Source organism: Numenius arquata, chromosome 27 (assembly GCF_964106895.1).
Source record: "Numenius arquata chromosome 27, bNumArq3.hap1.1, whole genome shotgun sequence".
NCBI lineage: Eukaryota > Metazoa > Chordata > Aves > Charadriiformes > Scolopacidae > Numenius > Numenius arquata.
Genome location: NC_133602.1, coordinates 905,045 through 921,055, shown reverse-complemented (window position 1 = coordinate 921,055; position 16,011 = coordinate 905,045). Strand labels below are relative to the sequence as shown.

Genomic DNA, 16,011 nt, shown 5'->3' with positions numbered 1-16,011 from the left:
CCCCCAAGCAGAGGAAACACCCCCCCCAGGCAGAGGAAACACCCCCCCCAGGAAGGGGACCCCCCCCCCCAAGTAGGGGGAAACACCCCCCCCAAGCAGGAGAACCCCCCCAAACCATCCAGGAGATTGGACCCCAACACCTTTGCAAGGGGTTCCCAGTATCCCAGAGCATCCCAGTTCCCGTGGGTGCCACCCCCCCCCCCACCACCCTCTCCCACCCCCGCCTCCCCGCCCCCGCGATGGCCATGGCCGCCCCCCCCCACTTCCCGGTTGCCCACCGGGGATGGAGCCGGGCCCCCCTTTTCCCGGTTGTCCGGCGGTACCTACAGTTCTGTTTGGTGTTGGTGAGGTTGAGGCGGAGGTTGTCCAGGTGCTCCAGGATCTGCTCCAGGGTGAGCTGGGCCAGTTTGCTGCTGGAGCTGCGCAGGCTGGGGGGGGGGGGGGACACACGACACGGACAGATAGAGGAGCACCCCCATTAGCACCCACCCCCAAAGACAGAACCCCCCCATTTGTGGGGGGAGAGAGTGCCACAGCCCTACAGCAACACACCCCCCCGCCCCCCAGGTCCCCCAAGAAGGTGTGGGGCACAGATAACCCTGGAGCTGGGGGGGGGGGGGGGGGGGGAGCAGCAGAGGATCCAGTTTGGGGTGGGGGGGGTTTGGGGGGTTTTTGGGGGGTCCAGCACGTGTGGGGTTCCCCGGGGCTGGTCCAGGGCGGGATTAAGGGGGTAAATCCTGCTCGGGGTGTTGGTGGCCTCCGTCCCCGGGACGGTGGCCGGTGCCTGCACCCGGGGCCTCAGCTGGGAGCCCCGTTAATTAGCGGGGATTAGCCCCGGATAACGACTCGGATCCCGGAACGGGACCCGCAGCGGAAAATAGCTGCGTTGTTCCGTCCGTGAAAGGCCGTTAATTAACGCGGAGGAACAGACGAAGGCGCAGATTTCCCCAACGGAGAGAGAGCAGGGGTGGGAGGTGAGGGGGCGGGGGGGACGGGACGGACACGGAGGTGGCCGAGACACCGGTGGCACCGGCCACTCTCACGGTGTGACATCCCGGTGACACCAAACCTCCCGGCAAGGGGTTGTCCCACCCGGCTCCCTGTCGTGGCGGTGACGGCTCCCCTGGGTTGGGGGTCCTTTTTGGTGGTGGTGGTGGTGGGGGGGGGTATCCTTGGGGACACGCCAGCCCCGGCGGCGGTGGCAGCGCGGTGCTGCTCTGCTCTCCCAGGACACTAGATGTCCCTCCTCCTCCAGCAAAGCAGCCCCCGGCCGGGAAGGGGACGCAGAGGACCCCCACCACCACCACCACCACTCCCCCCCTAAACCCAGACCCCCCCCCCGGTCACAGCGCCGGTGACAGGGCACAAGTGGGACCCGGTGTCCCTCGTCCCCGGCAGGTGACAGCTCTGCCCAGGGCAGAGGTGGCCCCAAGGCACGGACGGCCTGACGTGGGTCTTTTGGAAGCTGGATAAAAAAGGTTGGGAGATCACCCGAGGAGCAGGAAAAGCTCCTGCCTCCCCACCGAGGGACGTCTCGGGGGTCGGGGTGAGGTGTCCCATGTGCCACCACAGCCAGGAGGTGGCACATCTCACCCTGCTTCCCTTTCCAGCCGCCTCCTCCAGCCCCACAACCCCCCCCCCCATCCCTTTTTTCCGAAGGTGGGGTGGGAGGGGGGGGAGAGGTGGAATTTCGCCCCGGGGAGCTGGGATTTAACCCCCAGCTGTGTCCTTCAGCCCCCCCACCGCAGCCATGGACCCCGACCCCATCCACCCCGGGGGCAACAGCGTCCCAACATCTGGAAGGCAACCACATCTGGAAGACTATTTGCTCTGGAAACATCCAGCTGTGCCCGGGGAGGGGGGTGGCGGTGGAGAGGGGGGAGCACCAAGGCTCGGCACCGCTCACACGAGCACGCTCGGGGTGGTGGCCTCAGGGTGACAAGGGTCCCACTGGCGGCTGCATGTCACCAGGGGTGAGATCAGAATCGTCCCCTCCCCAAGCTGGGGGGACACCGGTTTGGGGGGGGGGAGGTGTGTGTGTGGGGGGGTGTGTGTGTGCTCTGCCAGCGCCTGGGTGGGCACCGTCACCGTCCCAGCCTCGAGGACACGACGGTGTCACCACAGGCACGTCCCGTGCTGCGCCGACACGGCACAGGGTTGGGGGGGGGACGGGACAAGGCAGAGCATCACCGGTTCCTGATGGCCCCCGGTTGGCCACGGGTGACGCCGTGGTGGACCCCTGGACCCCCCCCCAGCCCTGCCGCCTCGCCCCCACCTTTGGCGTTTCCGGGGCAGGCTGTTGTTCTTGATGAGCAGCGACTTGATGTGCTCGGCCAGGAGGTCGTCGTGTTTGATGCACCAGTGCCGCAGGATGCTGGTGGTGAACTGGTCGTCGGGGTGGCAGGGCCGGCTCAGCACCATCTTCACCATCTCCTCGCTGGGCCTGGGAGGGAGGGGGGGCCACGGGGAAGGGGACAGGAGGGGGAAAGGCAGAGCGGTCAACTGGGATGTCCGTCCCCTGCCCCCCGCCACCCACCGGAGGCTCCAGACCCCAACATGGAGCTGCTGTGACACGAGGGACCTGGCACAGGGACCCCAGGCGGGGCTCGGATGGGACCGAACGTCCCCCAACACCCCCTGGGACCCCCACACCCTCGGGCAGCGTCAGCCCCCCAGGTTCAGGGGATGACGGGCAGCGTTCAGCCCCCCCCCCCCCACTGCTCACCCACAATGGCTGGCAAGTGACCCTCCTGGGGACCAGTTGCCACCAAGGTCCCCCCCCAGCATGGCCCAGCGGTGCCAGTCCCGTTCCCCCCCCCCGCTGTGGGAAAGGCACCGCGGGCTCCCGGCCCCCCCGTCACCACTAACGCGATGGAGAGCCGGAGATGAGATTAACCGGCCTCACGCGCACCTACGGCTGGGGTTTTGTCACACGTGTCACCCCCACTCTGTCCCCAGGGGCTCCAGGACACCGCTCGCCAACTGGGGAGCACCGGCGAGAGGGGTTTTTCTCCCCACGTCTCGCTCCTTAAGCGGCCCAAAAAAGGGGGAGGGGGGGGAAGAGGGGGTGTGCGGGTGGCATCCCCTCGTCCCCACCACACTGGAGGGGGCTCGAGAAGGCCACCAGCATGGCAGGGGGAAGCCCCACAAGCCCGTGTCCCCAGGACCCTCTGCAGAGGGTCACCGTGCCCGGTGGCACTTACTTCTCTCGCCTCAGCTGCAGCAGGAGGCAGGACAACGCCTCGGGGTGCTCTGCGAAGGAAAAGGACACCCTCAGCATGGTGGGGGCCCCCCACCATGGTGGCTCGTGGCCACCATGGCCTCGGGGACAGGGGAGGGGACAGCCCACCTTTGTATTTGAGGTGCTGGAGGATGGGGATGATGGTCTCCAGGGGAATGCTGTGCGCCAGGAAGAGCTGCCACGTGCAGTATTGCTCGAAGGTCTCCCAGTCCAGGCTTTGAACTAGGGGGGGGGAAGCACAGGATGGTTTGGGGGGAGTTTTGGGGCGCCCCAAAGGAAGGGCAGGGACATCCCAGAGCCACCGCAGACACCTCGGCCACGGGCCCCTCGGTGAGATCCAGCAGCCCCCCGGGGACCGTGTGGCTCCTGCCCGGCGTTACACCCACCCCTCCAGCCCGGAGAAGGGCACAGCACCCCAAAATCCTGCTGCGTTTTGGGGTTCCAGGCCACCTGCCCAGGCAGCCCCACACGTGCCGAGGCCGGGGAAGGGGCTCCAGGACCCGGCGGGTGGCACCAGGGTGGGCTCTGCCAGCTGAGAGGCGGGTGACAGAGCTGCAAAGTCACTAGAGCAGCTGCTCGGGGGCTCAGAGGAAGAGAATTAATGAGGCTCGCTAATTAACGGGCTTAGAGCGCTGCTTGTGTAACACCAAAGCTGGATCTCGGCAGCTGGAGCAGGGCCACGGGGCGTCTCCCCGGGGGGTGTTCGCTGGCCCCCGGGCACTGAGCTCCCCGCGTCGGCTCTGCCCGAAGCCACCCCGGACCCAGGGGTTGCCCTGGCCAGCTCTGACCCCTAGGCACGAGCCACAGAGGGCTTCTCCCCAGCCCGACGGTCAGTGGCTTGCATAGATGCCAGCCAAAGTCCAGTTAAAAAGCCACGAGGGGAACCGGGTGACCCACTGGTGACGTTGGGGGGAAAGGCGAGGAAGGACCATGGCCACCAGCCGGTTCCTCCGCAGCGGCCAAAGGGGACCGTGGTCCCGGCAAAGGGCTGGGGGTTCATCTGAGGGGTTTATTCTGTTAATTGGGGGTGCTCCAAGGGCCAGACTAAACAGCAGCGGGGTCCTTTTTGCTCCTGGGGGTGTCACAGTCCAGAGAAAACAAAGGGAAATCCCAGTTCCAACCTTTCTGACCGCCTTTTTGCCATCGCCTCCCAGTTGCCCTTACTGGGAGCGGAGGTGACAGCGTGTCGGCTGCTGCACAGCCACCGGGACAAGTTCCCATCCCCGGAGGCGCCGCAGCTGGGACCCCCTGGAGAGGCTGCGGAGCCGGGGGAGATTTTGGGGGGAGAACGGGACTTTCCTCTTTCTGGTTTATTCCCCCCCTCCCCGGCCTCGACCTGGGCAGGCTGAGAACGTGCGGAGCCCCGGATTATCACACTTTCCCCTGGCACTGCGGAGAGCCGGGGGTTCCCAAACCATCGTACAACCCGCCCAGTAAAACCCATTAGAGCAGCCAGCTCGGATCACACCCAGCTCAACCTAAGGAGCCGGTTTAGGGCAGCGATCCTTTAAGCCGCGGCAAGAATTCCAGGAGGAAATCCAGACCTCGGCACACCACGGCCACCCCCAGAGCCTCTGGGATGCTGCGGGAGCAGCCGGTGTCTCCGAGGCTCTTCTTCCGTGGCCGTGGGCTATAGCCCTCCCCATCAGAATGGGCAAAGCTCTGGAGAAGGTTCCACCTTCTCCCTTTCCAGGGATTTGGAAAAGGGGGGCCCAAAGGGCAGGAAGGTTTGGGGACACTCGGGAACCTCTCTGCTTTCTCCTCCGCCCTCCTCCAGATGCCTGCGGGAGCGCTACTCACTCAGGATGTTCAGCACGGAATCTTTCCGAAACATGACGAGGTTGCCCATCATGACGTGACACACCAGTTCCTGCAACTGGGGGGGGGGCAGAGAAAACGGGGTTTAGTGGGATGCCCGGGCTCTGCAGAAGCCCTCTGACACCGGGGACCACCGGAGAACAAGCAGGGAAAGTGCTGCTCTGCCAACATCAAGAGCACGGATCCAGCGGGGAGTCCCCCGAGAACCCCCCCGGGGTGGTGAAGCCGCTCCACGGAGAGGCAGCTGCTGGGATGGACTGGGAAAAGGCGAAGAAGAAACGAGAGGTTATTGGTTTCACACATCAGCGCCCAGGCTGGGGAGCAGGCGTCAGGCAGGATGGAGAGCAGCTCCCTACAGGGGCCGGTGGGATGGTGTCTCCCAGTTTGGGAGAGCTGAGTGGGCCCACACGGAGCAGCTCAGCACTGGGGACCTGCTCCTTCTGCTCCAGGAGCTCTCAGATCCAGGCTCTTTTCGACGGATGCACAAAGGCCACCCGGAGGCTGGCAGCGGGGAGGGCTCGGTAGCCGACTGGGAAAGCTCCGACAAACCCAGACCTCTCTGCTGGGGGGGCCTGGACCGTTCCTGGTCTGCAGGACGGGAGCTGACACTACCCAGACGCGGAAAGATTCCTCCACTGACTCATCCCCTTCATCCCTGGGAAAGGTGGGAGCGGAGAGAGGGGGGCCGGGACCCCCAGGGAGCTGGGGACCACCCTGTTTCCCCGTTCCTGTGCTGACAGAGCACATTTTGGGTCTCATCCACCTCCTCCTCACCCTTTGGGTGCAGCCGGAGCCACGGGGAGCCCAAGGGCAGGCTGAGCTGCCCCATCTCTGCCCCACGGCTCGGCTCAGACCCCACGTGGGGCCGAAACAGCCAGAGCATCGCGGGGGAAAACAGCTGAAGAATAACAGGAAGGAACGAAGGAATCGGAGGAGGGAGGGGAGAGGAAACGCTACGGGCCTCTGCTGGGGAAAAAAAATACAAAGCCTTTGCATTTTAGAGGAGTAAGAGCGGGGCTGAGCTTTTTTTTTTTTGGGGGGGGGGGTGGGGGGTTGGAGGGGGGTCAGGGCATCGTGACTCCAACCTTTCCTGTCCCCAACTCGGGCTGCTCCCAGGCTGCCAAGCAAAACTTGCTGGCGAAGGCGTTCCTGGCCCCCGCGCAGCTGGGAAAAATAAAATAAAAATCAAATAAAATAATAATTAAAAAAAAAAAAGAAAAAAAAAAAAAGCTCAACTGGTCAGGAATGGTGTATAAATAGGGCGAGTTTAAAGGGTTATCAGCAGATCACGCTCCAGCCCAGCCCAGCCGGCAGAAACACGCAGCCACAGCATTCTTCCCGGTGCCCACCTCCCCGCCCTGGCTATTTTTGGGTTGCTCATGGCAACTTAAGCGTGACCACGGGGAAAGGTTCCTTCCAGGAGGCTTCTAACGAGAGCCCGGCTTTCCGCTCGTTAGCCCACCGAGCCCCGTCTCCCACCGGGAGGGGAAGAAGCTGGGGGTGATCTCGGCCCCGCACCTCCTCTCCAGCACACGTGGCCCTGGTGACACTGCCCGTGGTGACACGGCTCGTCGTGACACGGCCCGTCGTGACACGGCTTGTGGTGACACGGCTTGTGGTGACACTGCCCGTCATGACACGGCCCGTCGTGACATGGCCCGTCGTGACACGGCCCATCGTGACATGGCCCATCGTGACACGGCCCATCGTGACACGGCCCATCGTGACACGGCTCGTGGTGATAGTGCCCGTCGTGACACGGCTCGTGGTGACATGGCTCGTGGTGACACTGCCCATCGTGACACTGCCCCGAGAGCCTCCCTGCCCAAAGGCCTTATTATCAATAAATGATTATTATCGATCGCCGGCCGCGGCGGTGCTTTTTACCGAGTCCCAGAGGGATCAGAACAAACCCAGGCACGTCCCTCCCGGGTCCCCGCTGCGACTCGGTGGCCCGGGAGGTCCCTTGAGAGAAGCAGCGTGGATTCAGCCTCCTGACACCCCACGCCACAAGGGAAAGAGATACCCAGAGGTTTTAGGGCTCCTCTTCCCAAAGCCTCACTCAAGAGTGGGGGCAAGGAGGGCTAAGGAAGCCCAAGCGCTGCCCTGCGTCCCTCGTGGATGGAGCATTTCAGGTTTAAACCTCCCGGGAATGGGGATATAAAGTGCTGCCAGCTTTAGGAATTTGCTGCCTCCCACCCCAACCGCCCCGTCCCCTCCTCACCTGGAAGGAATCTATGACGGCTACAATCATGTTGAGCAGCTCGCCGCTCCGGAGGGTCTCGTCCGGGAACTGGAAGGGTAGAAAAGCAAAGGTGAGGGCTCGGAAAAGGACGGGAGGGCGGTGAAAAGCTCCTGGTTCCAGGAGCAAAACTCCTCCTCGGTTCAGGCTCTGACACAGGCACAGGTTCCACACACACAGCTTCCTCCTTGCGGCATCGTCCTGCCTGTCCCGGTGGCTTCACCCAGGGCTGGACCAGAACCAGCACCGGTTCCCTAAACGGAATGTGGGCAAGCGGTTGAGTGGGAAAAGGAGCCAAGAAGACGCCGGAGGGTTGAGAGGTTGTTTCCTGCCCTCAGATTCGCTCCCCGATGTGTCCAGCACATCCCTGAGATGCGGCTGCCACCAACCATCCGGAGCCGGCGGAGCCAGACCCAAGCCGTTAAAATTCCCCCATTTTCTCCCCCTTCCCCCCTATTCCTTGCTAGATTTTTGGCTGGACGAGCGCTGCAAGGAAATAAATAAATAATAGGGGAAAAAAAAAAAATAAAAAAAATAAATCAACACCCGGGGCCAAAAGGTCAGGAAAATTGGCTGCGGCGAGTGGTGGCTGCAGAGTTTGGATGGCTCTGTCCCGACGCGCCGCTCTCGGGGACATTCTGCCTGATTCCAGCTGGTCACGACGCCCACGGGGGCAGTAACAGTCTGACACACACACCCCCCCTTCCCTCTTTTTGGGGGCAGAGTGTTAAATCCAGCTGCTGGAACTCCCCCTCTCACCCCTCCCGCCCTGGAGCACACCCCGTGCTGCTGTGGGGCACGGTGTGGGTTTTTTGCCCCCCTCCCCAGGTTCTCCCTGTGCCCCTTTTCCCACAGAAGCCCCCGAGAAGCTTCTCGGGAGGAACGGGGCTGGACGGCCCCAACGCCCAGCAGATGTTCCCGCTGAACCAGCCAGAAAGGAGGGAGGAGTGGGGCCAGCTCATCCCTCCCAGGGAATTTGAGGAAAGTACAGGCAGAACCGTGACCCCTCTGTCTATTCGGAGCACGCCATGTCACCCTTCCCTCCTCTCCAACCCCCAGCGAGCTCTGGATGCTCCTTGGAAGCACCTTCCACCCTGTAAATATTTCAAATAAAAGGCTGGAGCCAGCGCTGGGCTGCGAGGGAGCTCGACGGCATCCCAGAGTCCAAGATTCAGGCAAACTGCATGAACTGGGACCAATCTGTGACCCAACTGGTGCAGACGTCTGGCTCCCCGGCTCCAAACGTGCTCCCAGTTAAGTCCAGCTGGCTCCACCTCAGCACCGAGCGCTGAAAGTAATAAAACCTTTCATTAAACCCAAGAATTCGTTCTCAGCGCTGCTTCCCCCAGGCTTAGACACGTCCGCTCGGAGCCTTCACCCGCTGCTCTCCAGAAAAGCAGCAGCAGAGAGCAAAACCAGTTTAACCAGAGAGCACAGATAAAGCTGTGCTGGGAGCCAAGGACGTGCCTGAGGTGCATCCAGGGCAGCGAGGTTGGTACCTCTCCATCCACGGAGCCCATCAGGCTTTAGCGGGGCCATCAGCAGGACTGGAGTTGAGGATCCATCTCCACGGGGACCACCTCTGGTCTAATGGGACACCTCCCACCAGCCCAGGTTGCTCCAAGCCCCCTCCAACCTTGGCCTTGAACCCCTCCAGGGATGGGGCAGCCACAGCTTCTCTGGGCAACCTGGGCCAGGCTCTCACCACCCTCAAAATAAAGAACTTCTGCCCCACAGCTCAGCTCAATCTCTTCCAGTGTCAAACCACAGAATCACAGAATCTTCTTGGTTGGAAGAGACCTTTGAGATCATCAAGTCCAACCACAAACCCTTCCCCCTCATCCCATCGCTCCCCTCCCTCATCAAGAGTCCCCCCCCCTTCCAGCTTTCCTTGAGCCCCTTGAGGGACTGGAAGGGGCTCCAAGGTCTCCCCGGAGCCTTCTCTTCTCCAGGCTGAACCCCCCCAACTCTCTCAGCCCCCCCTCCCAGCAGAGGGGCTCCAGCCCTCCCAGCATCTCCGGGGCCTCCTCTGGCCCTGCTCCAACAGCTCCGTGTCCTGCTGTTGGTGGCCCCAGAGCCGGAGGCAGCACTGGGGGTGACGGGGATCTCCCCAGAGCGGAGCAGAGGGGCAGAATCCCCCCCCCTCGCCCTGCTGGCCACGCTGCTGGGGATGCTCTCCATCCATTCTCCACCCAGCCTGGATTTGTGCTGGGGATTGCCCCGAGGCTCAGATCCAAACCAGTTCAGCCCCAGGGGATGCCCTGTGTCCCCAAACTGGGGTTCCCGCTGCCTGGCAGGGCCCTTACCTCGGTGTAAATGGAGGGGGTGAGGTAGCAGAGCAGCCGCACGTCGTCTTCTTGGCAGGCCTTCATGTCCATCATCAGACACGTGTGCAGGTCCCCCAGCTGCGTGGCCTGGGCGAAGGACTCGTAGAGGTTCATCTTCCCGGCCGCGGCTTTGCTGGAAGGAGGAAGAGCTCAGGTGAGAGAGGAGAGGACCAGCCCCATGTCCCCCAGCGAGGGCTGGGGGTGGTGGAACAACACCGAGCTGTCTCTCGGAGGCAGCAGGAGCCAAGATGAAGCTCGGACGCTTCCCCGCAGCCCCCCCCCAGCCCTACCTGGCTTTTAAATAGTAGAGGAGGTGGTAACCGATCTTGGGTTGCTTCTGGTAGAGCTCCGACAGGAGGTCCAGCAGCAGCGAGAATCCGCTGTTGTCCTCCTGCATCTGGCAGAGGTTCCTTGGGGAGCACAGGATGGGGAGGCAGACATTTTAGGAGGGATAACACGCACGAGCTCCTCCGCTAACGAGGAGGACCGGCATCTCGCATGGAAACCCAGCTCCCAGCACCATGAGGTCCTGGCCACAGGGGCCACCTCTCCCACCCCTGCGGGACCTGCAGCAACGAAGGGCTCGGGCCCAAGCAAACTTTGGTGGCCCAGGGACCCCAGACCTCCATAAATGACCAAACGAGCTGTGATTTTCCTCTATTTTAAAGTCTTTCGACTAAACAAATGGCAACACAGCCGGAACGAAGCAATAAACTCTTCCGATTCTGGGATCAGCCCTTGGTGGGGGGTGGAATTAGACCCACAGGGTTCACCCAAGGAGTGAACAAGAAAGCCCTAATTAGATAATTTAAGACATTTCAGAGCAGACATACCTAAATATTAGGTAGAGAGGTTTCCCCACCGACTCCTCCAGAGACCTGCGGGACAAACGCAGCGGTCAGAGCTCCGTCTTTCTGTTCCTGCCCATTTTCTCTTTCCTTCCCTCTGTTTCCCCAGCGACGGGGCGGGGGGGGGGGAAAAAGCCCTGGATCTTGCTCGCTGTGGTCCTCGGGCCACCAAGGGTCAGCCCTGGCTAATGAGGAGACAGGAACCGCCCCCGCTGACAGAACCCAGCAGCTCTCACTCCATTCCCTGTTCCAACAAAATCCTGGAGGAAGAATTTTCAGGGCTGGTTTCTGCGGGGATGGATGGAATACTCAGGACGCGATGTGTCCTGGTCAGACACCAAAAGCCACCAGAACGTCCCCTAACCTGAGCCCTAACACAAGGACCTGCGGCTGCAGGTTCTCCCCACGCTTGTGGGGAGGAGGAAGACGGTCTCCTTCGAGCCCTGGATAGGACCGGCTCCGCGTTGACCGCTTGTGAACCCTGGGTTGCTTCCCAGGGGAAGCTGCTGGCTTCAGCACAGCCTGCCGAAAGCGCTGAATATTTTACTGGGAAAAGCCCAAGTCCCAGTGTGAAAGGATGAGACGCCCCCCAAAAAAAAACCCCATAAAAAAAATAGCTCCTTACTCCTCTGTGATTTCTTCTGGCAAAACCTCACCACGGAAATGAGCCTTAAATAGCTCCTGGAGGCAGGACGCGAGCACTGACAACTGCTCCGAGTCAAAGTCCTCCTGGTAGAGAGAGAAAAGGAAGGAATGAGAGGAGAAAACACAAGCTCAGACCCTTCCTGCCCAGCTCATCCAGGTGTGACTGGAAGGGACAGAACAGAGTCACTGCTGCGGGGAACGGACCCCGAGCTGCTCAGGACCCATTTTCCTGCTAAATTTCCTGCAGCTCCAAGAGCCGGTCATCAACGAGACAAGCCCTTAATTGATGTCCGGCTCTCAAACACTTCACAATCGCTGCGGTCCACTTATCCAGCAATTCACTGAGCTCAGCCCTCCCCCTGCAAAGGGCTATCGGGGACCCAAAGCACTTGGAAACGAGGATTTACAGCCCCACGAGCCCTTTCCCCGCGTCCCCGGAGAGAGGAGAAGCGGCTCTCGTATGCTAAAAGGCCACTTGACTCCAAAGGGAACTGATTAGAGGCAGGGGCTGTGGTTTCCCGTCAACACTCGGCTCCTGGAAAACATCCGCAGCTCTTAGAATCATAGAATGGTTAGAGTCGGAAGGGACCTTAAAGACCATCGAGTTCCAACCCCCCTGCCCTGGGCAGGGACACCTCCACTAGAGCAGGTTGCTCCAAGCCCCATCCAGCCTGGCCCTGAACACTTCCAGGGATGGGGCATCCACAGCTTCCCTGGGCAACCTGGGCCAGTGTCTCACCACCCTCACAGGAAAGAATTTCCTCCTAATATCTAATCTAAATCTCCCCTCTTCCAATTTAAAACCGTTACCCCCTGTCCTGTCACTCCATCTCCTGACAAAGAGTCCCTCTCCGGCTCTCCTGTAGCTCCCTTCAGATATTGGAAGGCTGCTGTGAGGTCTCCCCGGAGCCTTCTCTTCTCCAGGCTGAACAACCCCAGCTCTCTCAGCCTGTCTCCATAGGGGAGGTGCTCCATCCCTCTGATCATCTTCATGGCCCTCCTCTGGCCCCGTTCCAACAGGTCCACGTCCTTCCTGTGTTGAGGACTCCAAAGCTGGACACAGTGTTCCAGGTGGGGTCTCACGAGCGCAGAGTAGAGGGGGAGAATCCCCTCCCTCGCCCTGCTGGCCACGCTTCTCTTGATGGAGCCCAGGATGGGGTTGGCTTTCTGGGCTGCCAGCGCACGTTGCCGGCTCATGTTGAGCTTCTCACCCACCAACACCCCCAAGTCCTTCTCCTCAGGGCTGCTCTCCAGTCCATTCTCCGCCCAACCTGGATTCGTGCCTGGGATTGCCACGTCCCAGGTGCAGGACCCTGCGCTTGGCCTGGTTGAACTTCATGCGGTTTGCGCGAGCCCACCTCTCCAGCCTGTCCATGTCCCTCTGGATGGCATCCCTTCCCTCCAGCGTGTCGACCGCGCCACCGAGCTTGGTGTCATCGGCAAACTTGCTGAGGGTGCACTCTGTCCCACCGTCCATGTCACCGACAAAGATGTCGAACAGCGCTGGTCCCAGTACCGACCCCTGAGGAACTCCACTCATCACTGGCCACCAATTGGACATTGAACCATTGACCAACAACCCTTTGAGTGTGGCCATCCAGCCAGTTCCTGATCCACCCAGCGGTCCATCCATCCAACCCATGACTTTCCAATTTTGAGAGCAGGATGTTGTGCGGGACAGCGTCAAACGCTTTGCATAAGTCCAGGTAGATGACGTCTGTTGCTCTGCCCTTGTCCACCAAGCCTGTGGCAGTATTGTAAGAGGCCACCTGGGCCTTTTACCTGGGCCTCTTCTGCTGGGCAGGGCTGGCTGCAGCCCCCCCCGAGCACAAACCCCAAAGCTCGGGAGCATCCCAGATGTGCAGAAGCCCCCAGAAGCTCTGCAGACCCTACAGCAGCTGTGCGGGGTCAAAATGGGAGCGTGTCTCGCCCAGTATCCCATCTGACAGCAACTACTGGGGATGTTTAGGGCTGAACACGAGCCAGCGGTGTGCCCAGGCGGCCATGAAGGTCACCAGCACGGCCTGTGTCGGGAAGAGTGCGGCCAGCAGAACTGGGGCAGTGATGGACCTGGACTGGAACCCCCTGGACTGGGCACTGGTGAGGCCCCACCTCGAGGGCTGGGTCCAGTTTTGGGCCCCTCGCTATAAAAAAAAGCCATTGAGGGGCTGGAGCGGGTCCAGAGAAGGGCAACGGAGCTGGTGAGGGGTCTGGAGACCAAGGAGAAGGGTCTGGAGAACTTGTGAGGAGCAGCTGAGGGAGCTGGGGGTGTTCAGCCTGGAGAAAAGGAGGCTGAGGGGAGACCTTCTCACTCTTTACAACTCTCTTCTCCCAAGGAACAGGCGATGGGACAAGAGGAAACAGCCTCAAGTTGTGCCAGGGGAGGTTTAGGATGGATTTGGGGAAAAATTTCTTCACGGAAAGGGTTGTGAAGCCTTGGAAGAGGCTGCCCAGGGCAGTGGTGGAGTCACCATCCCTGGAGGGATTTAAAAGCCGGGTAGATGTGGTGCTGAGGGACACGGGTCAGTGGTGGTTTGGGCAGTGCTGGGTTGATGGTTGGACTGGATGATCTAGAAGGTCCCTTCCAACCTGGACCATTCTATGATTCTACAAAACAGAGCACGGACGGAGCTTCCAGACCCTTCCAGCAGAAGTCTGGGGCTGTGTTTAATCCCGGATGGATCTGCCTCCTGCCCAGCCCACCCCGCTCCGGTTTTACAGCCGGGCGGCAGCGCTGCTCCCCGGGTCCCGGCCCCGTTACCTCCAGCACTTGATCCACGATTTCCTGCATGACCTCACACTGAGCTTCCGTATCGCTGGAGCACAAAAAAACAAGAGGAAATCCAAGTTACATAGGAAGATAGACCCAGAGCAGGGACAAGGGGGGCTTTGTGCCGAGCTGGCTCTGCTCGGGAGCCCCCCCCCAGGACCTGAGAGTAAACTGGGGGGGCGGGGGGGCTCTGCTTTGAGCTGGTGCCAGGCTTAGAGGAAGGCACGGCTCAGAAATACAGGTTGCAGAACCCCAAAAGCTGGGAAAAAAACAGGCTGCGCTGCCGCAGCGCCCACTTTCACGGGTGCCCCGAGGTCGTCTGCAGTGAGACAAACAAAATTAAATGCCTAAAAAGCCCAAGATTAAATGCACTTAGAGCCATCAAGACATAAATTACGTTAAATCAGTCCACTACGCCAAGGTCTGCAAAGCGAGAGCTTTTTTTAAACCTTCTTTAGATGAAGTTAATTCCAAGGTCCCTGAAAAATCAAGGAGGGAGGTGGGGGAGTCCAGGGAACAGGCGGACACAGGTATAGCTGTGTTTTGGGGGGGGGGGAAAAGGGGGCTGTGCAGAGATGTCCTGACACCCCCCCGGGCAGCCACAACCCCCACCCCCTCCTTGACAATCCAACAGCGGAGAGGGAGGAAACTCGGAGCCTTTTGCCTTCTCCGTTCAGGGAAACGCCGTAACCCCCAGCAAATCGCTGCCGTGTCCCGGCCTGAGACGCCTCCGAGGACAAATTACAAGGGTCTTAACCCAAAAGTTTTCAAATCCACCCGGAGATTTCCTGCAGAAACCACGTTAAAGGGGGACAAGCCACAGGAGACGGGCTCTGCGAGAAGGGCTTTGCACAAGAGGACTAAAAGGTCTCGCGTGTCGCTGCCCTGGAGAGATCGACGCCGAACGTACCACGAGCAAAACGACACCAACCTTCCCTTCTGCAGCTGCAGGACTTTGTCCTTCAGGGACTCGTCCAGCTGGTCGAGGAACGGCGTGATATCAACAGGCTCCTCCACGATGGTTTCCTTGATGGGATGAAACCTGAACTCCCTCTTCTTCCCTGCAACGCAGAAAGCAACAGTGGAACCCTCTGTTTTCCCAACCAGCAACGTCTAAGAAGTACCGGAGGCAAAGTCTGTCTTTGTGTGGGGCTGTGGGGACAGTGGCCACCCCAGGACACCCAACATGTCCCCAGCGTGCGGGTCCAGCCTTTAGAGGCTTCACCCTTTAGAGATGGGTCCAGGTGACAGGGAGCGGGAAGGCGGGATGGGATCCAAATGCAGGGGGTGTCCCCACGATCATGGTTCACCTTCAGTTTGGTTTCCAAACCCGATGCTCTGCCTGATCCTTCAACACGCTCAAATGGAGCCACCTCGTGTGTCTCTCTCCATGTAAGGCTCGTGTTTAGGACTCTAGGACTGAGATACCCCAACGGCTTTTCCACACCCTCATCCCCCAGGCTCATTCCAAGACCACAAAAATGAATGGCAGCCGAATCCAGAAGCGCCAGGGCCAAGGCAGAAGCGCTCGCAAAGAAGCTGCACCCAAGGGATGGGACAAGATGGCTGATCCCCTTCAAAAAGTCCTCTCTGCACATGGCTTTGAAGCCTGTGTCCCTCGTGGTGGCTCCAAGGAGCTGGCAGGGCTCAATGGGACGACTGAAGACAGTGCTACAGCACAGTGTCACATCCTGTCCCCCATCCTGGTCCCCAGCACAGAGGTAGCCCCTCCAGCATGGCAGGAAACCCCAAAGAGTCCAGCCATCAAGGCCAGGAACATCTTGAGATGCCTCCAAGCTCTAGAGAGGGAGCAGAAGGGACCCTGGCATTGTCAGCCCCACGTCTTCGAGAGCGTAATGAGAACCGTGTGGCTGAGCAATTAGAGGCCTGAACTTCATTAGCGGCCACCTGAGAAGAGAGACACTCTGTTCCCAAACCAACCATCGGGCACAGTGTCTGCCACACGTATTCCCAATGCTGGGAACTCCTGAGGACACGTGGGGTGAAGAAAACGCTATGTCTGAAGGGTCTAAGCTCTAGGGAATAACCAGGCAAGGACGTGAAGCCCAACAGCCCTTCCCTTTGGGCACGGATTTGGATCAGATCTGCCCAGTTTGGCT

The 16,011-nt window shown here is 60.6% G+C and overlaps 1 protein-coding gene across 1 annotated transcript in view; it reads right to left on the bottom strand.

Annotated features, from left to right (window-relative positions):
• The window catches only part of INTS3 (integrator complex subunit 3), a 50,147-nt gene that overhangs the window by 449 nt on the left and 33,687 nt on the right, over positions 1 to 16,011 (bottom strand). Inside the window, exons 16-27 of the mRNA XM_074164386.1 lie at positions 14,823 to 14,952; positions 13,883 to 13,937; positions 11,102 to 11,205; positions 10,462 to 10,506; positions 9,919 to 10,038; positions 9,608 to 9,761; positions 7,284 to 7,352; positions 5,042 to 5,117; positions 3,350 to 3,463; positions 3,204 to 3,252; positions 2,276 to 2,443; positions 328 to 428 (exon numbers count right to left, since the gene is read on the bottom strand). Of these exons, the coding sequence (XP_074020487.1) occupies positions 328 to 428; positions 2,276 to 2,443; positions 3,204 to 3,252; positions 3,350 to 3,463; positions 5,042 to 5,117; positions 7,284 to 7,352; positions 9,608 to 9,761; positions 9,919 to 10,038; positions 10,462 to 10,506; positions 11,102 to 11,205; positions 13,883 to 13,937; positions 14,823 to 14,952 (1,185 nt within the window). The remainder of the gene's footprint in view (positions 1 to 327; positions 429 to 2,275; positions 2,444 to 3,203; positions 3,253 to 3,349; positions 3,464 to 5,041; positions 5,118 to 7,283; positions 7,353 to 9,607; positions 9,762 to 9,918; positions 10,039 to 10,461; positions 10,507 to 11,101; positions 11,206 to 13,882; positions 13,938 to 14,822; positions 14,953 to 16,011) is intronic.